The following is a 27,565-nucleotide window of genomic DNA, read 5'->3' on the forward strand; positions in this document are numbered from 1 at the left end:
TTAAGTATCTCTTGACCCCACTTTCTCCCTGCAGCTACATTTCTCATCCTCCCTTTACAGCATCAATCCTTGAAATAGTTGTTCACATCTGATGTTTCCATTCCACTCCTGAATCCTAGCTGATCAATTTCGGGTCCCTACAACTGCACCAAAACTGCTGTAATCTCCAGGCGCAGTGGAGCATGCCTCTAATTTTGGCTACCTGGGAGACTATGGCAGGAGGATCATGAGTTCAAAGCCAGCTTGAACAACTAAGTAGACTCCGTCTCAAAATAAAATGCAAGGGCTGGGGGTATATGTAGGTCAGCAGTGGAGTGTTCACCTACCATGTCCAAAGCCCTGGGTTCAAGCCCCAGTACCACACAAAAAGAAGAAAAAGCAAAATGCTGTTATCAAGCTCACCAAGGACTTCTCCCTTCCTAAATCTCTGGGTCCATTTTCATCTGACCCTCACTTCACTTAACTTCTAGGAGCATGTGACTCAGCCTCCGTGAAACAGCTTTTTCATGGCTCAAGACACCACACTCTCTAGATTTTCCTCATTAGCTACTTTTTTTTTTCATTGTCCTTTACTGATTGGTTCTTTTTCATCTCTCCAACTTCAGTGTGCAAGTAGCCCAGGGTCTTGTCCTGAATCTCTCTTCTTTTCCTCTGTCAGTTAACTCCCCCTATAGATCCCATCCAGTCTAAACTTAACAAAACCCAAACATTTATCTCCAGTGCAGACCTCACCAGATAAACACATTCAACTGCCTACTTAGATAGCTCCAAAACTGAGCTGCTGATCTTTTCCCTAAAATCAGCTTCGCCCGAAGTTAATGCAACCCCATCCCTCAAGCTGCACGGGCCATGGCTTACCAGTCACCCTGGACTCCTGCGCTCACATTCACTCATCAGAACATCTTTCCCTCAAAACAAACCTCTTTGACCCAAGTCACCATCATTGCTAATGGGAACTCCAAAGTAGCCAGTGCCTGGAGCCGCCCTATTCCCACCCCCCCCAAGCCACCCTATTGCTGGACAGCAGGGGTCCATATACAACTGAATACACAGCTTAACATAACCTTCATCATCTCAATGGCTCCCTGGCAGTCACCTCTCAACCACTCCCTTCTGGCAGAATGCCACACTGGGCTGTGGCCCTCAACAATTGCTCACCCTGGTAACAACTGCAGCCTTGGAAATGGCTGCCTATTTTGGCCCTTCCCTACTTCTTTCTATTCTCATGTGACACAGCAGCAGTGTGTCCTCTAAAACATAGGCCAGATCATGTCACATCTTTATTTAAAATGCGCTGACTGCTTCTCTGCTTGCTCTCAGTACAAGCCAAAGCCAATACAATACTACAGGACCCTTCAGAAACTACCAATGGTGTCTGCCCTCCTCCCTGCTCACTCTGCTCTGGTCACCCTGGTCTTCCAGCTCCTGGAAGGCAGGAAGCATGACGGCCCAGGGCTTTGCACTTGCTGCCTCCAGTTCCCCCTCTTCAGATCTTCTATCACTGAGGCCACCCTTGACCACACCCTTTATAAGTGCAGTTCAACTCACTCCCCACCTCCCCCCTCTGCTTTATTTTTCCCTCAAGGACATCACACCATCAATACACACATCACTGTGTTCTCAGCTCCTAAAGTAATTCCTGATACAGCCTAGAGACACCCAGTAAATATTTTTTGAAGGAATATGTGAATGAAGGAAAAATGTCAGTGATACAGAGCTACATATGATCTGTAATATACTCGTGGTCTTTAAAAGGGTTGCATTTTAAATAGCTCACTTTGCACGCATCTAGATATTCAGATATTATGGAAAAAGCAATGCCACTCCAATATGACCTCATACAAAATCTGACACATTGTCAAATACAAAAGAAAAAGAAAAGAAAGAAAGCTCTCTCTAAACACAAAGATACTCTTTTAAAAGACTCTCAGGATGCTAGACTTTCTCAAAACCATAGATCCTGCTTCACCAGAACACATTTAAACAATGGGTCTCAATATATACACCCTTCCTGGAAGCAGGTGAAAGTGGCCAGGCCAATATAAGGGACTTTGATTTCTTAGATGAAAGAGAAATTATGGTGAAAGGTGCCAGCACTTTATGTTTTAATGATGTATAAAATTTGGGTGTAGCTCATTTTCAGTGAACTTCTGGACTCAATTACAGGCCAGGAAAAAAAAAAAAAAAAACACTTTTGTTGTGTTGTACTTTAATTCACTCTGTAAATGAACAGGATGTACCAAATTTTGATAAACCACATTTTTAAAAGAACTTTAAATCATCTTTCAGGTAAAAGGAAAGCAAAATAATTTCAGCACTTGTTGAGACGAAGAAATAAATTATTCAGTTGTGAAGTAGATTTGTACACCACAGAAGTGAAATGAGGCAGGTAAGAGCCAAGAGTGATTTTTAAACAAAATAATGTTCTCATTTCTCTACTTTATTATTAATATTATGGTGTTACTTTTCACAGACTATATCTGGCTTCCTTTTATTTCTGAAGTTATGTACACAGCAAAAACTCTTTACCAACTTCCAATTAACCAACTTCAGAATAAGCAGTCACCCTAAAGAAGTCCCAGCCGATGCCCATTATTACTGGTCCTCACAGCCGGTAATCAAAGCTCTGGTGAGCTCATAAAATTATGCTCCCATCACTGAGATGGTGGTTAGCAAAAACCAGTTGTGTTTAGCCCCAGATCTGGGCCAGATATACTGGCTACTGAAATAACAGAATTTAAATATTGTAGAAAATAAGAGTTGTTTCACCATGAATGCTAAATGGAACACTTGAAGAAGGAGATTCTGGGCTGGGGCTGTAGCTCTTAGTGGCAGACTGTTTGCCCACCATCTGTGAGGTGCTGGGTTCAATCCTCAGTGCTGCATAAAAATAAGTAAACAAAATAAAATAATTATTTAAAAACAAGAAGGAGATACTGAGTGACCATAAGAGAATTCTATGGTTTTTAATGGTTTTTACTAAATAGAGGCAAAATAAAACACAATATTTGTAAAATATGAAGATAACCACCCAAGTTAAGAAAAGGGAATCATGAGCCAGGCCCAGTGGTGCACACCTGAAATTCCAGCAGCTGGGGAGGCTGAGGAAGGAGAATCCCAAGTTCAAGATCAACCTCAGCAACTTAGGGAGTCCCTGTCTCTAAATAAAATATAAAAAAGGGCTGGGGATGTAGCTCAGTGATTAAGCGCTCCTGGGTTCAATCTCTGGTACCAAAAAAAAAAAAAAAAAAGAAAAAAGGAATTACCATTATCCTTCTAACTCCCCTGTGAACTTTACTGATACATGATTTTATCAACCATTTCTCACTAGGTAAACACAGATACATGCATTTACTAATGCTTCTAGAATGTTGGCTTTAATTTCTCTGTGCCTATGAAGTTCTTTTAAATCTATAAACCACACATTTATAACATTATGCTGTTTTGTTAGATGTTTTCCCAAAGCAGGACCCAGCGTGATCCAAAGGACCATCGAGGGACACAGAAGCCTCACCAAGAAGGCAGGAAGAAAGCTCAAAAATGAAAAGAGGTGCAAAGATCAGTAGACTTGAAGGCAACAGGTCTCTGAGACCGTTACATCACACCAGGCAAACACAGCCCAGCCTTTATCGGCTTCTATCAGAAGTCTCTGCCAAAAGGGAAAAGGCAGGGTGAGGACATTCCCAGTCACACATCACACTTATCTTCTGTGCCCTAGGTTGTCATTTGCAAGAGAGCTAAAATGAAAGTCACAACCTGGAGCCCGCACCTCATGAATGGTGACTGTAAAGTGAGAAACGTTCCACTTCCACAAAATAGAAGCTGTAACAAGGGCCCAGTGAAGTCTAACAAGGGCCCCATGAAGTCAACAGCAAAAAGTCACCAGGCCAGAAATTCTGCTGGCTCTGGAAATTCTACTCCATCTGACCAGACCTGCGTCCTCGGCTCCTGGGAGGATTCCTGTACTGAGCTATGCAGTGGCCTGGGCTGTTCAACTCAGTCACTGAACACCTCTACTGAATGTCAACTGTGTGGCAAAGTACTAGAACCCCACAAAGTACTAGAACTCTCCTCTTGGCTTCCACACATCACTCCTATGGGCAATCACAGTACAAAAGAGGCCAACTGGACCATTCAATAGATGTATGACTGTAAGAAGGGCAATGATAATTCCACCTCCCACCCAGCTAAGGACAACCTTCCCACCAGGCCACATTTACTGCCCACTTGCTGTTTCCCGGCACCGTTCTGAGCCCTTCCCAACCATTCAGTGCTATGAGGCATTCGGTGAGCTGCAAGGCACTGAGGCAGAGAGATACTAAAATAACTTGCCCAAGGTGACACAACTAAGTGACAGAGCCAGGATGTAAATCAGATTCATTCAAGGCCACACTCCAGCCAAGAGGTGACACAGAAGCTCCTTTAAGAGGACAGGTAAAGGAGTCTCCCTGTTCTGACCTCACAAACTACCAAAGTTTTCAGGAGACCCCATTCACACCCCCACAACAAGCAGTGCAGGATTGTGCAAAGACAGTCTACTTCTCTTTCCATGCCTGCTTCTGGGGCCCAGGTTTCATGCAGTTCTATGTGGCTGTGGGAGAGCCCGGGATAGTCAACACTAGTAAAAAAAAAAACACAAACCTATCTTAAAAAGCAGGAGAGGAGAAGGGAGAATCACTCTCAGGAGAGTGGTACAGCCTCCTGACTTGACAGTGTTCTTGAGTTTGGCTTCAGTGTTTAAGAACCTACTCTGTTCCATGGGGAAGAGGAGCAATTTGGGTTGCCTCGAATCAGGAGCAGTGCTCCAGTAAGCAAAGTAGCCAGACTGGCTGGATCAGCTCCTTGTAATCTCCCTCAGTGAGAGACTTGGCCACCTGGAGACCACACCCACTAAAGAGAACTAAGTTCTAGGGGTGACCATTAAAAGGTCATGATCATCAGCAGGTTAGAGCAGAGTATTCCAAACATTCTGATCTTCAGAATCACATGGGGTGCTCATGAAAATGCCCCTAGGGAACTACAGAACCAGAATCTAAAACCAGGTGATCACAACTCGTAACAGAAAAGGTTGGGAAACATTATTTAAATGATGAAACTATAAAACCTAAAAAGAGCAAGAAGGGTCTAGCAGACAGGGTGTCTTCATTTCAAGCATGTCCCTGTCCAATCCAGAACAGTTTTCTATACCTATAAGGCAGCTGAGGCAGGAGGACTGCAAGTTCAAAGTCAGTCTCAGCAACTTATCGAGGCCCTAAGCAATTCAGAGAGACCCTATCTCAAAATGGGTGAGGATGTGGCTCAATGGTTAACCACTCAAGGGTTCAATTCCTGGTACAAAAAAAAAAAAAAAAAGTCTCTAGAGAAATGGCTTCCAAAAATTTCTTGAATAAACATAAGAGTCTCAAGTCTTGGAGCTTTGTGGTCCTCCCAAGTAGCAGAGGCAGTGGTTAAAGTCATCCTTTTTTCAATCAGAAAGAAAACAGTGTTACTCAAATCGTTTTACTTAAACTGTGGCTGACTTTCTCAGAAAATATAGGAGCATCTAGAACTCTTCTAGAAAGCCCTCCAGTGTCCTGCTAAAGATTTAAAGACCCTTTCTTATTTTATAGGACAAGATAAGAAAGTAAAAGTCAACCCATAGGATGGGAAAAACTATCTGCAAGGCATGCATCTGATAAAAGATTTGTATCCAGGGGCTGGGGTATAGCTCAGTTGGTAGAGTGCTTGCCTCACATGCACAAGACCCTGGGTTCAATCTCCAGCACCACACACACACAAAAAAAAAAAAGATTGTACCCAGAATATATAAAGAACTCTTAAAATTTAATAATAAATGGACAAATGGCCCAGTTTAAAAATGGGCAAAGCATCTGAAGTCATTTCTCCACAGAAGAAATGCAGATGGCCAACAAGCACAATAAAAGATGTCTAACTTCATTAGTCATTAGAGAAATGCAAATCAAAACCACAATGAGATATCAATTCAAACCTGCTAGAATCAAAAATATTGAAAATAAAGTGTTGGTTAGGATGTAGAAAAACAGGAAGCCTTGTATGCTGCTGATGGGAAGGTAAAATGATGCAGCCCTTGTGAGAAAGCTTTTCAATCACTGCGGGTATTAAATGGAGAGTTACAATATGACCTAGCAATTCCAATCCAATCTATTTTCCTGTGCTATTCAGTTTTTCATTGCTGTGACCAAAATACCTGACAAGAACAACTTAGAGGAAGAAAAGTTTATTTGGGCTCAGAGTTTCAGAGATTCAGTCCACGGTGAGCCAAATCCATTGCTCTGGGCCCAACGTGAGTCAGAAATCATAGCAGAAGGACATGGTAGAGGGAAGCTGTTCAGTTCACAGCAGAGAGTACTCAGGGAAGCAGGGATACACCTCAGTGGCCCACTTCCTCCTGTCATGCCCTACTTGTCTACAGTTATCACCCAGTAATCCATCCAGATTATTAATCCATCAAGTGGATTAATCCACTGATTAGGTTTGGGCTCTTATAATCTAACTGTTGTGCCTCTGAACATTCCTGCATTGTCTACCATGTATTTCAAAAGAAGCCTACTCATGAGAATTCTCCCCTGGCTTCACACATGCTACACTCAAGGCCACTGCCTGATTGTGGAGAAACCCTGGAACCTGCAAATGTGGCTGGCTACCTTCCAGAGTTGTCACTAAAAAATATCTGGAGACAAAAAGAAGATTTTTTTCCCTTTTATTAGTGCTCTGCATCTCAAACCGTGGTGCACAAGGATAATCTTTGCTCTCTTCTCCTGTCAGCTTCATCTGAAAATTTACTAGGCCTTCAGGACAGCCCTGTAGGTACCCCAGGATGGAACCCAGGCTGTTTTGCTGTTCATGGCTGCTCACCTGGATGTTCAAATCTGCTATGCAGATTTGACAGAGGCTTGAAGCAACAGAGTCATCCACTGTATATAGCAAAAAAAACAAAACAAAAAAACCCTCCCAGCCATCTCCTCTATTAATCCAAGCCAATAGCTATTTCTCAGCAAGACTAGGCTCAAAAGTTTTCCCATCTTTCTCAAAACTTCTTCCTCCATCTTACTGAGTACTGTCTACTTATTGCATGCTACCTGTTTTGAAATTTGTTCTTTTTTTTTTTTTTCAGAACAGTTCCTACTGTGGAACACATGTTTCTTTTCATGATTTTCAATGCATTCAACTTTCATTTACATTAAAATCCCACGCCTCCCAATCCTCTCACCGCTTTTGTACTTACCAGGCATGATAAAGCAAATATGTACAATACTCAAAGTTCATGAGAGCCGACTCGGTAAACACACCCCGAGCAGCAGATGGTCAAAAGAGAAGGACAATCCAGGACAGACAATGCCCTCTATTTAAAGCACTTTTGCTCTAACATGGAGCCGTGCAATAGAGCAGCCCCTAGCCACCTGTGGCCACTTATATTCACAAAAATTAAATAAAATTGAAAATTCAGTCCTCAAATCTCACTAGCCACATTTCTGGTGCTCAGCAGCTTGACAAAGGAGGTAGGAGACATTTCCATCATATCAGAAGTCTTAACTGAACAAAGCTGATTCAGAGAGTAATTTCATGAATTCTATGAAAGTTCATAAGGTCTGAGTTCCTAGGTACAGTGGTTTCGTACAGTGTGACTCTAAGAAGTACAACCCAAGCCACTCTGAATGTTCTTGGCATGTTTTCTTAGGTCTTTGGACAAAGATTGTCAGAACCTAACACACAGCCTTAGAGTACAGTAAGTACCTAATATTGTTTGAGTGAATGGATGAATGGATAGCATAATAACATCTGTGCTTCAGTTTCTGCCCTGACTTACTTACAGATATTAGTTCATAGAAAGCAATGTGATAATGACACAATTCCATCTCTTGAGCCAAACCTCATGGGAGATCTTTACAGGGAGAAATAAGCATCACACAAAGGTAGGCAGCTTGTGGACCCTCGGGAGCCACTAGAAATAAATCTGCAAAATCAAAACATCTGCCCAACAGGAAATGTGATATTCAAAGTTTGAGACTTGAAAAAGCATGTTGCTTCTTCAAACACCCACTGCTTGTAGCTTTTAGGGACACAAAGGGAAAGTCAGGGGAGATATTCTGGAAGATCACACAGCCTGCTGTCAATTTCTCAGCATTTCTCCGATACAAATTTGCTAGAAAATAATACACACACAAAGACAAGCATCTAACTGCATCTTCTATGCAGCACACTCCTGGGCCTAGGTTTCCCGTTCCTTCAATGTCTTCTGGCTCCATCTACACTGCCTATCAATTAGCTGTTTAGGAAGTCAGAGTATTTGGAAATCTAAAAGCATGTAGGTCTTAGTGTACAGAAAAAAGCAGTTTCATTGGTCCTTAACCAATAACCTGCTGGAGGCCAAACAAAAGCTACAGTTGCCTTTTAACATTTTCTACGTCCCATGTCCACCCACCAATAGCCACAGCAGAGCCAGGCCACTCCATTTCTATAACTCACTTTTTCTTAGCAAGAGTCTGAGAACAGAAGGCCAGAGAGGCACAGAGCAGCTGTCGCCTACTCCTTATTAATGCCCTGCACCCAGTCCCCATCCTCCTCATTATTGTTTTGACTTCTTTCTCAACAGTCTCGAAGCCCCAGCTCTTGGGAAGAAATAACAAGGAAAAGCAGCCCTCTCCACGTCAACACTGCTGTGGCAGAAACGTCTAGACCGCTTCTCTGAGGGGACGTAATTAGAAATTAAAATAGGTGAGCCTCCCGTCCAACTTTAAATTGTGAGTCTGCTCTACTATGAATTTCAATTCATTTCTTGTGACAATATGGAACTCCTTACATGTGTTTTTGATAATTACACAATTCCATCTCTTGAGCCAAACCAATGCTGGTCTCACGATTTAAGCAAACAGATCTATAAAATAATGCTTGCTGATGGATTAGTCATCCAATTTTCAGATTCCACGACCCAAAGAATCTAAATATTAGAGCCAAAACGTTCAATATCTGCAACAGGCAGTGCTAATGCTAAGGACATAAAAACACAGAGATTAAGAAATCTGGACTGCTTGCACTGATATCTGGGCTCTGACACGGGAACCTGAGTAAATTACTCAATGGCTCTGGACTAGAGGACAGAAATGATGACAGTACTGACCTCACAGTCTGTCATGGGGACTAGAGGATGAATTCCAAGTAAAAACACAATAAATATTAGCTGCCTGAAACACACCACATAAAGTAAGTGCTTTCCAAAAGTGAGGACTTACAATGAAACTTAAAGTGCTGCTTCTCAGAAAACCCAAATGAAACTACCACATAAGTGCCCCAGTCTTGGGTTAAAATGGGATTTTTCCACTCGCCCCAAGAGTGGAATTAAAAAATTGAATTTTTAAAATAACCTATTAACATATACATTTGATTGATTTTATTGGTTTATTGTCAGAGGGAAAAAGGAGAGTTTCAAACTAGTCAGTCGTTCCCTGTTAAGTCCCAAGGAGTGATCTGCCCTGGCCACAGCCTTCCTCTCATATGCAGGAAAGGGAGAAGAGCTAAGTGCCTTCCTCACCCCATGGGCGTCGCCAAGAGAGAAAATGCCCAGCCACCTCTGTGCCCTGGAGTGTCAACAAAGTCCTTGCCCACTGGGCCCCAACTGGGCTCCAGTTTGTTGACCTTGTGGGCAAAGTTAGAAAATGGTTCTTTTGGTAGGACAAACAAGTACTGCAAGGACATGTGCTATTTTTATGTAAGTAAGATATCATAAGCAAAGATTCATTATTGATGTTGTGAGTTACACCTTATTTTCTAATAAGGCATGGAAATGTGCTAATTTGGATTTAAGAATAATGTGTTAACTACATGCTGCAAATTATCCATTTGGTCCACTCTAAACTGCAACAGTATTATATCGAACACAATTTAATCTGGAGCTTGTAGAAAATGTCTTTGGAAGACAGTCACTTGACTCAGAAACACAGGAAAGGTACTAAAGAACACACTCTTTCAAAAAAATAATGCCATCACTTAATCTCTGAGTTGACATACAATATCACAAGAGCTTGTCAAGACCTGAACACAGAGAATGAAATGGATGCTCTGCAGAATTTTTTCTGGATCCCATAATCCCCTAAAACAAAGCAAGGCTCCTTTAACTATAAAAGAACTGGGGAGGAGCCTGGAGGTATAGCTCAGTGATACAGCACCTGCTTAGGTTCTGAGTTCAATCCTCAGCACTGCAAAAAGATTATAATTAAAAATTTAAGAAAAACTTAGGAGGAAACCCAGGTCTCCATACATGGCCCAGCCTTTCCAGGAAAAGCCCTCAGATGTTTCAGACCCTTGTAGCAGAGGTGATTCCAGGTTGCATTAGACCACCAGCCTTCCAGAAGCCTGATTCACACTAAAGCACACACGATCACATTATTTTTCAGTCTGCCTCTAAACCTCAATCATGTCTTAATTCATTTCTAAAAACTGGGAGTGATCACGATCTATTACTCACCTCCTAATCCAACCCAAATCCAGAGAGGTGCTCTTTTGTAATTGCCAAATGACATTATTCCAAGTAAACCTCAAATAAACCAGTCTTGAAGCCAAAGCACATACACATTTTAATGTTCACGAGGTTTTTTTGCCTCCGCACCTCTTAACCAAGACTGAGATTAACCCATTATCACATTATTGACTTAGTTTATGAACTGCCTGACCAATCACTACAGAATTTCAACAGGGGCTTTGTAAATACTTTAAGAAAAGAAAGAATGGGAAAGCGCGTTTTGGAAAAGGACAGAGAATGCATTTCTTCTCCTTCAGCAGGGAACATCCTTTCCCCCACATCTCACAAAAAGTCAACCAACCCCTCCCATTCAAGGTCCAGCTCTACAGTCAGCTCCTCCGAGAGCATTTCCAAGCCCAGACCGGACCCTCTCCCTCCATCCGGGGTCCTGCAGGGGACCTCCGCAGAAGTCTTTCCCACTAGAAAGCAAGCTCCTTGATACCAGAAACCCTGTCTTATTCACCTGGCCGTCAGGCTTGGCAAAGTCCTTTGCACACACTCAAGTACAACTAATGAACTGCAGCACTTGTTGCCAGAATCCCACTTACCGGAATTTTCCAGATCTCCGTCTTCCCTACACCAACACCTGGACCCACTCAAGAGTTATTCTGGAGAGGAAATCCTGGATCCCACTGTCGGGAGAACCGATGTCTGGAAAATGAAATCCTAATACCCATTCCATCCTCTGCCTAGTGGGTGTTCAACATTCTTTAACATCGAGAGGAAAAACAAAACTAAACATTTATTATGGAAGTCACTGAAACATTCTAAACCCACATTCTCTAACCTGTGTTAACCTGTCTGTTAAAAAAAGAAAAAAAAATCTCAGAGCATCATTTGCCAGGGTTTATAGCTGACATGTGTGGATAAAGTTAAATGCGTGTAAAACAGTACGATTTGAACGTCTTTAAAAGCTATTGGGAATATTACACCAAATAAATTCCCTTGTCTGTTAGCTGGCTCGATGCAAGTTTGGTTTTCCTTTTTTTTTTTTCTTCCTTTCTGACAGGGAAACGTGATAGTCCCTGAACAGGAGAGCTGACTTGGCACCTTGGGTCCTCTTTAAAGCTTCCCTTCTTTGGATCGTTAAGCAAGAACGAGTGATCAGGCTTTTCTTCCAAGTCTTAGGTTTCCAAAGCAGAAGGGTGAACTCAAACCCCTAAATCTTAACACCAAAAAGTTGACCCCTCCGGGCCCCCTACACACACAAAGCCAGCAAGCGCAAAAAGGAAAATAGTCACCGGAACCTGACTTTACGACACAAACTCAAGCGCCCCAGGGGTCCTGGGGTTCCTGAGCGGCGACAAGGCAACCAAACCCTGGCCGCGATCGCGGCCCCCCGCGCGCGACCCCCGCGCCCCTGCCCCGGGCGGTCCGGCGCTCACCGTGGCAGGTCTCCCTTCCATCTTCCATCGCCCGCGCCGCGCCGCGCCAACCCCGCCGGGCTGCGGGCCGGGCTGCGGGCTGGGCTGCGGGCTGGGGCTCGGGGACGCGGCGGGCGCGAGGACAGGCGGCGCGACTGCTCTTTGTTGGCGCCCGGACGGCCGAGCGGCTGCAGGCGCGGAGCCCCGCGGCGGCCCGCGCGCTCCCTGGCGGAGGCGGAGAGCCCGGGAGAGGGCGGAGAGCAGGGGGCGGCGCCCGAGCCGCGGGAGCCACGCGCGCGCCCCGCCGGCCCCAGCCCCGGCCCCACGGCGGAAACCTGCCTGTTGCTTTGTCTCCTTCCCGAAGCGTCTTCCCAGCCCGAGCCCGGGGAGAGGCGCTCTCGCCGGTGCTTCCCCCCAGGAAGGGCGGCGGGCGCGGAGCCGCGAGTTGGCCGATGTCCCGATGCGCGCCGGGACACGCGCCCACGCGTCCCCTCGGGTCCCGGCTGCCGCGAGCGGTTGGTTCCCCTCTCTGAGACCCGCCCCTCTCTGTTCCCCCGCACCCGCCGACCCCTTTAAAGACCATTTCCCGCCTCTCGCCCCGGAGGACAGGCGCTCCCGTCCACCCGCAGACTTGCCTCCGGACCGTCCCGCACCGAAAGGTCACTTAAAAACTGCATTTTTCAAGGAGCAGTACCTCAGATCGGTACCTTTTTTTTTTTTCTATGGCGTTTGATCTGCGCTGCACAAGCAAGGACTGCAAAGGCGCCCTCCTCTGGGAAAGGGACAGGAAGACCTTAAAGCCACCCGCTTTGAATCTGAAGGTCTAAGCCAAGTAAGATCACTCCACCTTTAAGCTCAAGGCTTGTGGAGCCTAAGCTCCTGGTTGTAAACCCCCGGGGCCCGCTGCATGGTGGTCCTGGGTTGCAGTTACAGCTTTATTGTCTTATTTGCATGGCCGGTAGAAGATGCCCAAAGAAAGGACAAATTTAGAAAGCCAAATTTAGAGCTGAGAGCAGGGGTCAGGTTTCCCGGTGGTCCAAGGGGCCAGACCTGGGCTGCCAGTTGGTCAACTGCTATCTGTTCATAGAGTAAGATCATAGCAAGAACGCAGCAGCGTCTCATGAGTTGCCCACTTTTCTTTGTCCTACCCACATCTATCACAGTCAGCTCATGGCACTCACTAGAGGAACCGGAATGAACTTATGAAAAATGACCGCAGTCCACGCTCCCCATGCCAGACCAGCTGAAGGGGCTGGTATGTAGGTTCCTGCCTTCTCTCTTACGTAAATACCTTGCAGGGTAGTCCCTGTGTGTCTACTGCCGCTAAACTGCCTCCTTGAATCGTGGATCTAGTGATTGTGTTGGAAAAAAAAAAAATCAGAAGTAAGAGTAAGTACAAAATGTAGCTGCTGCGAGGGGCCGTGGCTGTGGCTCAGTGGTAGAGCGCTTTCCTGGCAAGGATTAAGGCACTGGTTCCATCCTCAGCACCACGTAAAAATAAATAAAAATAAAACAAAGGTATTGTGTCTGTCAATAACTAAAAAAAAAAAGTGTTTTTAAAAATGTAGCTGCGGGGCTGGGGTTGTGGCTCAGTGGTAGAGGCACAAGGAGCAACTGAGGAACAAGAGCCCCCAAAAGAGATATAAGAGGTGTATATATATCCCATACCATATTCCTCTCCTAATTCCACTCATGGCCCTAGAGTGCATGGCCTGGAAAGAAAGAGAAACTACAGAATCGGTGAGACTTTAGTTACTGGTGGTCAAAGGGAGGAATGGAAAGGAAGATGGAATTCCGTCCTGTATTATTAATACATGCATTTAATCCTTCTATCTCGGAAGGCCACTGAAAAGCTTAGATGGTGTAATTTTTTTTGGGGGGAGGGGGTACAAAAGTGAATATTTAGAATGAAAAAAAGAAATCTCAAATACAAATTTCCAACAGTTGACAAATCCCACAAATGCCACCAAATCTAGAAAAAAAACAATATTTTTTATCAACTACATACATAATTCTTCTATTAATTAACTTTCTAAAATAAATAATACTTTTTCCCTGTGTACTTTGGTCGCATACTCTTGGTCACCTCTTTGGAATGATTCTCTTGACAATCTTGTTACATCCCACACAATTCACCCCAAAATAAAGTGTACAATTCAATATTTTGTTAGTATATTCACAGACTTGAGTAACCATCACCATGATCAATTTTAGAAAATTTTCATCATCCCAAAAAGGAACCCTAAACCCATTAGTGGCCACTCCTTTTTTCCCTCCAACTCCCTCAGCTGCTGGCAACTGTTAATAAACTTTCTTTCTTCACAGATTTGCCTATTCTGGACACGGTATAAATGGAATCATCATGATGCATTTTGTGACTAGCTTCTTTCATTTAGGATAATATTTTCAAATCTCATCATGTCGCAGCTTATATCAGAACTTGCTTTCTTTTTATTACTGAATAATTTTCCATTGTGTGGCTTGACCATATTTTATTGATTCATTCATCATCTGATTGACATGTATGTTTTGTTTTTGTTTTAATTTTTGGCTTTTAAGAATGATATATTCTGTTCAAGCTTTCATCTGGATGTTATGTCCTGATTTCTTAATTTTACCAAGAGTCGAATGTGCAGGCCATATTATAACTCTTTTTAACTCCCAAACTGTTTTCCGCAGTGACTGTACAATTTTTACAGTCCCACCAGCAACTTTGAGGGTTCTAATTTGTCCACATCCTCACCAATACTGATTATTGTCTGTGTTTTTGATGATAGCCATCCTAGTAGAATGATTCTGTACCATCATTTTCTATAACTAGAAAACCCAGTTTTTCCTCTAGCAGGATTGGTCGATATTATTATTATTATTATTATTTACAATTTAAGAAAGTTCCATGTTCGCATTCATTGTTGATAATAGTATATACATTTTTCTTTTCTTTTTTTTTTTTTGGTATTGGGGATTGAACTCACCGGCACTTGACCACTGAACTAGCCCTTTTTTGTTTTTTATTTTTATGTTTATCATTGAGTTGCTTAGTGCCTTGTTTTTTACTGAGACTGTCTTTGAACTCATGATCCTCCAGCCTGAGCCTCCTGAGCTGCTGGGATTACAAGCGTGTACCACCACTCCTGGAAGTATATACACTTTGACCAGGCCCGGGGGCACACATCTGAATTCCAGTGCTCAAGAGGCTAAGGCAGAAAGATCACATGTTCAAGACCTGCCTGGGCATCTTAGCAAGACCTTGTCTCAAAATAAAAATTGAAAAAAGGCTGGGGATGTAGCTCAGTAGTAAAAGACCCCTGGGTTCAATCCCCAGTCATGGGAGGCAGGGAATACACACACACACACACACTCAGTCACTTTTGGTGTGTTGTCAAATTTTAGAAAACTATGCAAGTTTATTTCATATATACAGTAGAATTTCAAGAGTTTTTATGCAGTGATTAATATTTAAAGCGCTGGGCTTTTTAATGAGGCATAAGGAAACTTTCTAACATGATACAAATGTTCTATTCAGATGATGTTAATTGATCAAACTCATCAAATTTCACACTTAGAAGTTGACAGTTACTCTGTATATAAATTTTACCTCAATAAAAGTGAATCAAGTGAAATATTCAAATCATCCACTCCTTGTCTTAGGCCGCAAGTCCTAGAGTTCTATGAATTGTTCTTTGCACTGCTGTGAGATACAGATGCGTGTGTGTATGCACTTGCACATGAATCCTGGGGATGTTAACAGACAAGAAGCAGAAAGGGATCTCACAAAAGATGTAGGTGGAGCCACCTGGATTTTGTTCTGAGATTAATGTTAGAGGTATTGATCCAAGACTAGACTAGGATGAGTGAAATTATCCAGACCCCAGGATTCAGGTAAATGCTTTAAAAATTGGAACTTATTAACTTATTTCTGTTCATCTCTGTTGTGAGTTTTGTCATTTCATAGATGTGAGTTATTTCATACCAAATGAACAAGAAATGTAAATATTTTCTCATTATGATCTGTTATCGCTTCCCTTTACTCTTTGGATTCTCAAATCCAAGATTTTTAGAATATGCATTTAAAGAAAAAGGTTTTTTTATTTTAAGTCACAAACAACTCTAACTCCTACAGTATTTTCAGTTAGAACACCTTCCACACATGCTTCAGTGCAGACAGAATGCTTTATGACTCATACACCAACTGTATACAAACCATTGATATAGTTAAGTCTTATTTATTGTCATATTTCTAGCTTCTAATGCTGGGCCTGGTCTGTAGCAGGGGCTCAATAAATAACTGTTGATGTTTTCCAGTATCTCAGGCACAAAGATACAGTGTTACCTAAAAATCACATTGTGCTTGAATTTCAATAGTCCAACGTAATGTCTGAGACAAAATTCACAGTGGCATTTGCCCTGAGGGACCCTACTGATTATTGGATGGATGCTGGATGGGTAAGAGGAATGGGAGCCAAGAATCAAAGAGCAAAAATGTTAGTGGGCTTAGGTGACTGAGAGAGAAGTGAGGGAAGATAGAGGAAGGAGTGGCATCCTGTCTACTTTGTAGTGAGTGCACAATGTTAGATCAGAGGGTGGCCCAAGGCATAAGGTCCACTCAGCTCACCTTTTCCCCATGACCTGAATAAGGCTATGTAGTAATATACACATATAATAAAAGTTTCCGCTCATTTTTATTATCCTCCCTGTGCGTCATTCTTCTTTTATTCATGTGACAAATATTTATTGAACATCTATTGACTTTAGTAACACACAAAAAGTCTCTTCCTTCACAGAATTTACAGTCTAATGGGCTTTGGCAAACATAAAATAAGCAAGCTAAGTAAGTATATGGGATGCTATACAGTGGCAAGTGTTTTGGAGAAAAAGAAAACAAAGAAAGGTTTAAGAAACTCGGAGTGTGGGGTCCACAATAGAGAGTGGATGGTTACAAAGGATATTCAAAGAAGGCTTCAATGAAAAGGTGAATTCTGAGTAAATACCTAAAGGGGCTGAGGGATGAAAGCCATGCAGATATGTGAGCAACTATAAGTACAAAGACCCTGAGGTCTTGCCTGGTATGTGTAGAGTGCAGCAAGGTGGTTAGGGCTTAGTAAGCCAGGGGAATGGCAGGAGTTGTGATATGCAGGATCTTATAGGCTGGTGGAAGGATCTGGACTTTTAACTGCCCATGGAAAATTTTGTTCAGAGTAACGGTATGTAAGTTCAAGGCCAGCCTAGGCAATTTAGCAAGATCCTGTCTGAAAACAAAATTTTTACAAAATTTTTAAAAAGGGAAGTAGCTTAGTGATAGAGTCCTTGCTCAGCTTGGGCAAGGCCTTGGATTCAATCCCTTATACGGAGGGGACCAGGGTGGCGGGGGGGACAAGTTTGGGGAGGGGAGATCAGGACCTCAGTTTTGAACATGTTAAGTACAGATACCTTTCACACATCCGGCAGAATGATGAGTTAGCCCTTGAAAATGTGAAACCAGAATTCAGAAGAGGGAGATGTTGGAAATACACATTTGGATGTTAGCATAGAGATGGTATTTATACCTGTGAAACTGAATGAGATCACCAAAGGGGTAGATGGTAAACAGTAAAGAGAAGAATTTAGTGTTCTCCAACACTGAGAAGTTAGGATATGAAAAGAACAAGCAGAGGAGACCTATCTCCAGCTAACCAGGCTATCGACCTGTGCTGGGTTCACAAGAGCTGGCTACATCAATAACTAAGAAAACGGTGAAGAAAGCACGCAATACACAAAAATATCTTTTGCAGGAATCAGGGATGGCTCCAAGACCCCTGGGGTCTGCTGGCAAGAGAGCATGCACCTTAATTCTCTTTATTTTTATAGGGGGGAAGACACAAAAGGAGGCTCAATGGAATGTTTTTTCCAAATAAGGCAAGGGCTCAGGTTTCAGGGGGTTGAATCTAGCTTCAAGATGAGTTGTGATCAGATTGATTGACATCTTAGCAAATCACACCCATCTCAGATGCCGTGTGGAACACAGGCAGAGGGAGAGGAAAGGGCACACGTGTGTTGCACAGCCCCAAAAGCATGCAACGACAGGCCAGTCCTCCCATAAGCTCAAATGCGCTACCTCACACACACAGCCCATGGATGGCTCATGACAGAGACGGAAAAGGAATGACTAGTGTTGGAGGAAAACAAATACTTGTTCCTTCATGGACTGTTTTCAAATTATTTTGACATGAAAGTTTTTCCTCTCTAAAGTTTTCAATTAGCAGTTTCTGTATTCTGCTTTCTCCCTACATCCTGAAATCACCACTTCTCTTTCAATCAACACTGTTTTATAATTTTCAAGAAGAATGGAGGAGAGCGCATTTTATGCCTATAATTCTAGCAGTCTCTCACTTTGTCTCAAGCTGATTTGTGCTTGTGGTCACAGGGGGCCATTGGTTGTAATGTTTAGATAGTACACATGGAGAACATTTCCCACAATGCAAAGGATTCTGTAGAACAGCACTGTCTCTCCACGTTGGGCACATTGGAGGCACTGTAATCTCTAAATGGCAAGAGAAAATTTGGTCCAAAGGTGCCCTTGTGCTGGTATATTTTTCCTAGAGTGTAAAGCTTTTTCATACAGTTCAGACAATTCCTGATTGGTGATGGTCCTGTAGTGGCACCCCCTTTCTCCACAGAAAAGTCTTAACTGGGCTTCTCCAGAAATCTGCACCATGGCTGATTTTAGGGCTGTCAGCAAAAGAGTCTCTGCAAAAGAGTTCAATGTAGATAAACTTCCTATTTTCGTGTTGCACTGTTTTACTTGGCCGCTGGCCGGGAAGAAATCAGCACTCGAAGTTCTGGACACCCCCTTACTAGTTTTTCACAAACATATTTCTAGTATAGTAGTTTGTAGAAATGTGTAAACAAGGCCTCTGGCCTTGAGCTGTAGCTTCACAGAGATGTCTACATTTCTAAGATAAGAGAAGTTACCAATTAGGCTCCGTGGTAACAGCTGGCAGAGGGAGGAAAGAAAGGGGAGAAGAAGCTCTCCCCTTCTCAGGTGTTGTCCTTGAAGGGTTAACTTGCCCTGAACAGTGAAAGAAAAAGCTGCTTTTATGTGAACTTCTGTGGACTGTGAACTTCTGAGCCCCTCCCCTTACATGCTGGGTATAAAACTCTGAAACTACCTGAACTCAGGGTTCAGGGGATTGATTGATTACAGCAAAAGCTGTGCCCTCTGAACCTGGCTGCAGCCAAAGAACAGTTTCCTGCCATCTTCAGTGCCTTGCCTTGTCTGTTCCTACAACAGTTCCACTTATGATTTTTTTTACTTTATCCTGGTTTTTTTAAAAAAAAATGATATGAATTCAGTCAAAAATTTGAGAATTTCATCCCTGAAATTCTAAATTTTGAACTTCGATATTTTCTTTGGTTAGGGATATTTGGTACAGTGCTGGACAGAGGCATTAAGTCACAGTTCCCAGTCAGCCAAGCGATCCTGAGGATAAATGACAGATATTCTATAATGAACTCTGTTGCTAAACTAGGATGTTCAATAAATTGAGTATATCCAGTGCATTTTCAACTTACCATATTCTTGATTTACAATGGGTTTACAGTAAATCGAAGAGCAACTGTACTATGTACCCACTATCATTGAAAACAAAAATGGGGTTGGGGTGTAGCTCAGCAAGTGCCTAGCTTTTGCAAGATTCTGGGTTTAATCCCCAATATCCTACTCAATCAACAAATGCTAATCTTTATACAGGTACATAGTTAACAGCTGCTTTCCTGTTTCATTCACCCTTAAAAGCCTCTCTGTATCTGTATCTTCCCACTCCAACAAAAAATGCTTTACCATCAACACAATTCCTGAAAATATTTGAGAAAAAAAAGTCCCTGTTTCCTTCAAACAACAAATCACATTTTCAGGGTTATTCAAAGAATGAAGAGCAGGGTTTCAAAAGCATTTGTTTCAAAGGGGGATTCCATAGAAAACGTTTCTCTGCTGAAACAAGCATTTCATTTGTAATATTTTCTTCCAGGGTAGAAATGACCTAGGGAAGTTGCCTATGGCTCTGTGCCTTGGAATTAGAAAAGTACCCTGGAGTGTTTCCAAGAGGACAGCACAGCATAGCAACAGGGCTGGGAGAAGGTGAATGCCATCTCAGGCTGAGCAGAGTCAAGGGACAGAAAGGACCCCACCTGGCTCACTGTGACTGTGTTACCATGAGAAATACATTTGGTCTTTGTTCTGGTTCCTGGCACAAAGCTCTTAAAACCCTTGGGCCTCCTGAGTGATAGATAAGAGTGTCTTTTGTTACTCTTGAAGGAACTCATTTTGGGATCACATCTGAGTTTATGCTAATGAGGTGATTTAGGGTGACGCCCCTCTGCAGCTTCAGGTTGGGGCTGGTCCTCAGAAATATCTAGTGATTAGAGGGTTGGAACTTCCAGCCCCACCTGCTGCCCAGGAAGGGGAGGGGACCTGGAGATAGAGCTGAACGGAAACATCTGAAGGAAAGAGATTCTGTGAATTAGAGGGTGGAGAACACTGAGTGCTAGGAGGGTGTTGGGCTTAGAACAGGTGTGGAAACCCTGCATGCCACCGCCTTACAGGGCTTCACCTGGCTGTTCGTAAATTTTGTCCTTTACAATAAACCAGTGAACAAAAGTAAAGTGCCTTCCTGAGTTCTCTGGGCCATTCTAGCAAATTATCGAACTGAGGAAGGGGGTGTGGGAACCCCCAAGTTATAATGGATTGGTCAGAAATACAGATGGCAACCTGGGACTTGCCCTTGACCTCTGATGTGGAGGTGATCTCAGGGGACAGAGCCCTTTAGCTTGCGGGACATGGCACTTACCTAGGTAGATACTGTCAGCATTGATTTGGATTGTAGGGCATCCATTTGGGAGAGAATTGGGGACTTGATTAGTGTCAAAAATCCCCACTCACTTTAGGTGTCAGAAGTGTTGTGTGAATAGAGAAACATGGGACCTCTATGTTATCAGCCTTCTGTTTCCTCGTCTATGAACAGAGAAGACTGACTTTCCTGAGTACCAATTTCCAGCATTTCAGGATTTAAAGAGCTTTCAACTAAAAGCAATCTATATTTTCATGAACCTCGCAGTTTTGGGGGCAAGTCTTTAGTGGCAATGATAAATCCCCAAAGCTGACTCTCTAAATGTTCTGAAGTGTGACCTCCAAGAAGCCCAGGCTAGACTGAGCTTTCCAGAAGGCAGAGACTACTTTGCTCCAGCACTGAACATATTGCCTAGTATACAGGAGGTGCTCAATAAATGGTCACTGAAGAATGACTGAATCTCCTTACTTTGGGCTGGAATAGCATGTTAAGAATTCTTTTTATTTTGGTGGGTCTAAAGAGAGAAAGCTTTGCAAACAAAATAGGTAGGAATTTTAAATGGAATTCTCATCACAAAATATGTGCCCTATGAACTTGGACATTGAAAAATCTCTAAATTTAAGTGTTTCTGAAAGGAAGGAAACCTATCCAATCTCTCTCATTAAAGACTTTCCTGGATATAATTGCTTGTCACCTGCAACAGGTGACATATTCCAAGGACTGAATTCCGATGGAGTGGGCTTTTTGAGTCACTTTACTTCTAAGTTCTATGAATCCAGATAGTTGGTCTTTTGGTTTATGTTAATCCACATTCAGGAGCCCCAGGGAAAAGTTGTATTTTCCCCTTCAAAATCAACTTTATTGAAGTTATATTTACACACTGTAAAAACCATTTTGTGTATAGTTTGATGAGCTTTGGCAAACATACAGAATTGTGTGGATATCACCCCAATCCCGATGTTTAACCTTCATATTCTCCCCAACAGACACACAGACACACACACAGACACACACTCCCAAGCCCTGTGCAATCAATTCCCTGCTTACTCTTACCGAGTATTGCTTTTTTTCAGAATTTCGTATCAATGGAATTGTATAGCATGAAATCTATTGTGTCTGGCTTTATTTCATATAGCATAATGCTTTTGAGATTTATCCATGTCTATACATATGGATCAGTAGCTCATTTCTGTCTATTGTTGAAGAGTACTCTGTTGTGTAGAATTTATCAGTTCACCAGTGGATAGATAATTGTGTTGTGTCCATCTTCCGGCTCTGATATAAAATGCTATGAAATTCCATATTCAATTTTTTTGTGCATATATGTTTTTTCTTGGAAAAAGAATTCCCTAGAGTGATATTGCTGGGTCATATGTTAATGTATGTTTAACTTTACTTTTTTTTTTAATCTGTTAGTTTTCCAAAGTGGCTATACTATCTACACTAATTTGCATTCCCATCTGCAAGATATGAGAATTCTAGTGTTCATTGTTGCCAACATTTGATATTGTCAATTTTAAAACAAAAACTTTAGACTTTTGAGTGTGCAGTAGTACCTCATGGGAGTTTCATTGGCATTTGACTTATTCTATTGAGCATCCTTTCATGTGCTTATTCTCAATTTATGTCTCCTTTTTTGTCCATTTATTCTTTTTTTTCCCCCCAGTACTGGAGATTGAACCCAGGGCCTCACACATGCAATGCAAGTGTTCTACCACTGAGATATATCCCAGCCTTTTTTATTTTTTATTTTGAGAAAGGGTTCACTGAGTTGCTGAGACTGGCCTTTAACCTGGGCTCCTCCTGCCTCAGCCTCCTAAAAAAACTTTAATTTTAGACATGTACCACGCCTGGCTTTTCTATTTTTAAAAAATGGATTTTTTTTGTCTTATTACTGAGTTGTAAGAATAATTTATATATCCTGGATGCAAGTTCTGTACCTGACAGGTATTTTGTTAATATTTTTTCATTGTCTTTGGTTAGCCTTTTTGGTTCCTTGAGTGTCTTTGAAGAGAAAAAGGTTTTAATTTAAACCATGTTCAATCTACCTTTTTTTTTTCTGTTATGATTTGTGTTTTGTGTCCTAGCTAAGAAATCTTGCCTGATGCAATGTCATTATGTTTGCCTCTAAAAGTGTTATGGATTTAAGTCTCATGTTTACATCAATGAGTCATTACAAGTTGATTTTATATATGATGAGTTGGCGACGGAAGCTCCTATTTCCCATATGTAGATGCAATCATTTCACTGCCATTCTTGAAAAGATGGTCCTTTCACCACTTAATTACCTTGTTGAAAAATCAATTTGTCTGGGGCTGGGATGGTGGCTCAGTGGTAGAGCGCTCGCCTAGCACGGGCAGGACCCGGGTTCAATCCTCAGCACCACATAAAAAAAAAAATAAAGGCATTGTGTTGTGTCCATCTACACCTAAAAATAAATATTTTAAAAAAAAAAAAAAAGAAAAATCAATTTGTAAAAAAATAAAAAATAAAAATAAAAATCAATTTGTTTATGTGTGGGACTATTTATAAACACTTCTATTCCACTGATTTTTGTGTCTATAATCTATAGTCTTGATTATTAACTTTATAGTAAATCTTGATACTGAGTAGTTTAGTATTCCAATTTTGTTATTATTTTGATTTCTCCAGGTTCTTTGAATTCCATAAATATTTGAGAGTTAACATGTTAGTTTCTTTTAAAATGCCTACTAGGATTTCAATTAGGATTACATTGAATCTATTGGTCAATTTGGAGAGAATTGACAATCTCCATCTCAGACTTCTGAAATGTGAACATTATTTATTCATCTTTCCATGTCTGTCTGTCGACCTATTTATCTCTATACATCTCCCCATTTATTCAGGTCTGCTCTGATTTCTTTTTTAATATTTTTATTAGTTATTGATGGACCTTTATTTATTTACTTGTTTATATGTGGTGCTGAGAATTGAACCCAGTGCCTCACACATGCTAGGCAAGTGCTCTGCCACTGAGCTACAGCCCCAGCCCTCCTCTGATTTCTTTCACTAATGTTATGTAGTTTTTGGTGAATAGCACTTACATATATTTTTTGAAGTCTATGCCCAAGTGTTTTAGGCTTTTTGGTGCTACTGCATATGGTATTATTTTCTTAATTGTTTCATATTTTTCATTATAAAGAAACAAATTTTATTTTTGCATATTAATCTTGTATCCTGTGGCCTTGCTAAATTCAGTCATTATTTCTACTGGTTTTTAAGTAAAATCCTTATGATTTTCTACATAGCTGATCATGGTATTTGTGAAGAAAGACAGTCTTTGAAGAATCTTTCTCACTGGAGAGGAACTCTAGTATGAAACTGAATAGAAGTGATGAGAACAGACATCCTTGCCTAGTTTCTGATCTTAGGTGAAAAGCAGTTAGTCTCTCCCTATTAAAGACAAGGTTAGCTTGGTATGTGCCTTTTATCAGGTTGAGGAAATTCCCATCCATTCCTGGTTTGCTAAAGATGTTTACAATGAATAGGTTTTGAATTTTATTAAATGCTTTTTTCTGCATCTACTGAGAGATTCACATATGTATATTTTTTTGTTTTAATGTTGTAATTTTGGTGAATGACATCAATTGATTTTTTCAAATATGAAGTCAACCTTATATTTCCTAAAATGAACTCTATTTGTCCATGACATATTATTAGATTAGTCTGCTCAGGCAACTATTACAGATTATCACAGACCGAATTACTTAAATGATCGACATTTGTTTTCTCCCAGCTCTGGAGGTTAGAGGTCTAAGATTGAGGTGCTGATAGGGCTGGTTTCTGACAAGCCTCTCCTCCTGGTTTGAAAGCATCCCATTTCTTGCTTGTCCTCATCTGACCTTTCCTCTGCATTCACACCCCAGTGTCTCTTCCTCCTCTTATAAGGACAATGGTCTTGTTGGGTTAGGAACTTGCCTTATAACCTTAATTACCTCCTTAAAGGCCCTATTTCCGAAGTCAGTCATGTTGCAGGTTAGACATCAACATGTGGATTTTTTTAAAGGGGTAAGTTGCAAATCAAATATAGCAATGATGCATTTTATATATTGTTGGATTCAATTAGCTTATTATGTTCACTATTACACATCATTTGTATAAAGGGTACTGGTCTGTAGTTTCTCGTAATGCATTTGTCTGGTTTGGGTATAAAAAAAATGCTTGCTGTATAGAATTAAGTGGCAAATGTTTTCTTCACTCTTACTTCCTAAAAGAGTTTGGGTAGAATCAGTATTATTGCTTCCGTAAGTGTTTGGTAGAATTTACCCATGATGCATCTAGACTTAAAGTTTTCTTGTGTGAATCAATAAATACAATGACATCAAACTAAAAAGCTTCTTCACAGCAAAAGAAACAATCAAAAGTGTGAAGAGAGAGAGCCTACAGAATGGGGAAAATCTTTGCCACCTGCACCTCATATAGGCATTTATCTCCAGGAAATTAATACAAAGAACTCAAAAAGCTTAACACTAAAAACCCCCCAATAACCCAATCAATAAATGCACACAGGAACTGAACAGACCCTTCTCAAAAGAAGAAATATGAATAATCAACAAATATATGAAAAAAAATGTTCAACATCTCTAGCAATTAGAGAAATGCAAATTAAAACTACACCAAGGCTGGAAGAGGTGGCGCTCGCTTGCCTGTAATCCCAGCAGCTGGGGAGGCTGAGGCAGGAGAATCTGGAGTTCAAAGCCAGCTTCAGCAACTTCAAGGTGCTAAGCTCCTCAGTGGGACCCTGTCTCTAAATAAAATACAAAAATAGGGCTGGGGACATGGCTCAGTGGTCGAGTGCCCCTGAGTTTAATCCCCGGTACCCCCCGCCAAAAAAAAAAAGAAAGGGAAAAAAAACTACACTGAGATTCTTTCTTACTGCAGTCATAATGGTAATTATCAATAACACAAGTAACAACAAATGTTGATAAGGATGTGGGGAAATGGGAACCCTTATACCTTGTTAATGGGACTGCAAATGGGTACAACTTCTCTAGAAAGCAGTATGAAGATTCCTCAAAAAACTAGGAATGGAACCACCATTTGACCCAGTTATCCCACTCCTTGGCATATATACAAAGGATTTAAAATCAGCATACTACAGTGACACAGTCATATATATATGGAATACTGGGGATCTATCTACCTATCAATCTATCTATCTATCTATATATATTAGGGGAGTACTGGGGATTGAACTCAGGGGCACTAGGCCACTGAGCCATATCCCCAGCCCAATTTTGTATTTATTTAGAGACAGGGTCTCACTGAGTTGCTTAGCATCTTGCTTTTGCTGAGGCTGGCTTTGAATCTCAATCCTCTTGCCTCGGCTTCTTGAGCCACTAGGATTACAGGTGTATGCCACCACACCTGGCACATCAATATTCACAGCAACACAATTCACAATTGCTAAGCTATGGAACCAACCTAGATGCCCATCAAGGTATGAATGCATAAAGAAATTTTGGGATACACACACACACACACACACACTGAAATATTACTCAGCCGTAAAGAAGAATGATGAAATTATGACATTTGCCAGTATCTGGAGACTATCATGCTAAGTAAACTAATCCCCCCAAAATCAAAGGTCCAGTTTTATTGTTGTTGTTGTTGTTTTGTGGTGCTGGGGATTGAACCCAGGGCTTTGTGCATGCAAGGCAAGCACACTACCAACTAGCTGTATCCCCAGACCAGGTCTAATGTTTTCACTGATATGTGGAAGCTAAACCACAATAAAGGGGGGGGGGGATGCAGAGAAGTTCAGTAGATTAGACAAAGGGGAATGAAAGGAAGGGAGGGGATAGGAATAGGAAAGACAGTAGAATGAATCTTACATAGTTTTCTTATGTACACATATGAAAATACTGAAGGGAACCCCACCATGTGCCCACCCACAATAACGGGGTCATAATTAGAATAAGATATATTCCATGCTTAGCATGTATAATTTTATCAAAATGGATTCTACTGACATATATAACTAAAAAGAACCAATGAAATAATTTTTTTCAAAAGAGTTTTCTTGTGTAGATTTTTAATTAATTTTTAAATTTGAATTCTCTTAAAAATATAGATAGATACACAAACATATATCACATACATTGTATATTATGATTTATATAGTATACAGTGTATATATCCGTATGTGTGTATATATATTTTTTTAAAAAAATATTTTAATACCTTTATTTCACTTACTTATTTTTATGTGGTGGTGAGGCTCGAACCCAGGATCTTGCACGTGTGAGGCGAGTGCTCTACCACTGAGCCACAGACCCAGCCCCTATATATTTTTTTTTTAGGGATTCTATTTCTTCTTGATCAAGCTTCCAAAGAAGTTGTCCATTTCACCTATTTTGTCAAAATAATTGGGATAAAGTTTTTTATAGTATTTTTATTACTGTTTTGATGTCTGTGTGATCTATGGTGATAATGAAATTGATTATTGATGGCTTCTAATTTTTCCTTTTCTGTTTAGACAGAGGTTTATTGATTTAATTGATCTTCGAAAAGAACCAACACAAAGTTTTATTTCACTGATTTTTTTAATAACTTTCTCTGTTTCCAATGTTATTGATTTCTGTTATTGTTTCCACCCTTCCTTTGGATTTACTTTGCTTTTGTTTTTCTAACTTCTTTAGGTTGCATTTTAGAAAAAGCTTAACTTTAAATCCAATGGCAAAGAAAATAGGGTAGATTATAAACAAGTCTAGATTATGCAAGATTGGAAAGTGGAGGATATCTAGGAAAAGATATGGAGCCAATATTTGAAAATATCTCCACATTCTGTAAATAATACCCCCTCTCTCTAAAAC

The 27,565-nt window shown here is 41.2% G+C and overlaps 1 protein-coding gene across 2 annotated transcripts in view; it reads right to left on the minus strand.

The window, feature by feature from the left end:
- Nucleotides 1-27,565, minus strand: part of Psd3 (pleckstrin and Sec7 domain containing 3) — a 468,534-nt gene that overhangs the window by 386,555 nt on the left and 54,414 nt on the right. Inside the window, exon 1 of one of the 2 annotated variants that reach the window (XM_071610548.1) lies at nt 11,923-12,061. The exons of the other annotated variant lie outside the window; for it this stretch is intronic. Within the exon in view, the coding sequence (XP_071466649.1) occupies nt 11,923-11,943 (21 nt within the window). The 5' untranslated portion in view covers nt 11,944-12,061. Of the gene's footprint in view, nt 1-11,922; nt 12,062-27,565 lie in introns of those variants that run through there. 2 annotated transcript variants of the gene reach the window in all.

Source organism: Marmota flaviventris, chromosome 3, assembly GCF_047511675.1.
Source record: "Marmota flaviventris isolate mMarFla1 chromosome 3, mMarFla1.hap1, whole genome shotgun sequence".
NCBI lineage: Eukaryota > Metazoa > Chordata > Mammalia > Rodentia > Sciuridae > Marmota > Marmota flaviventris.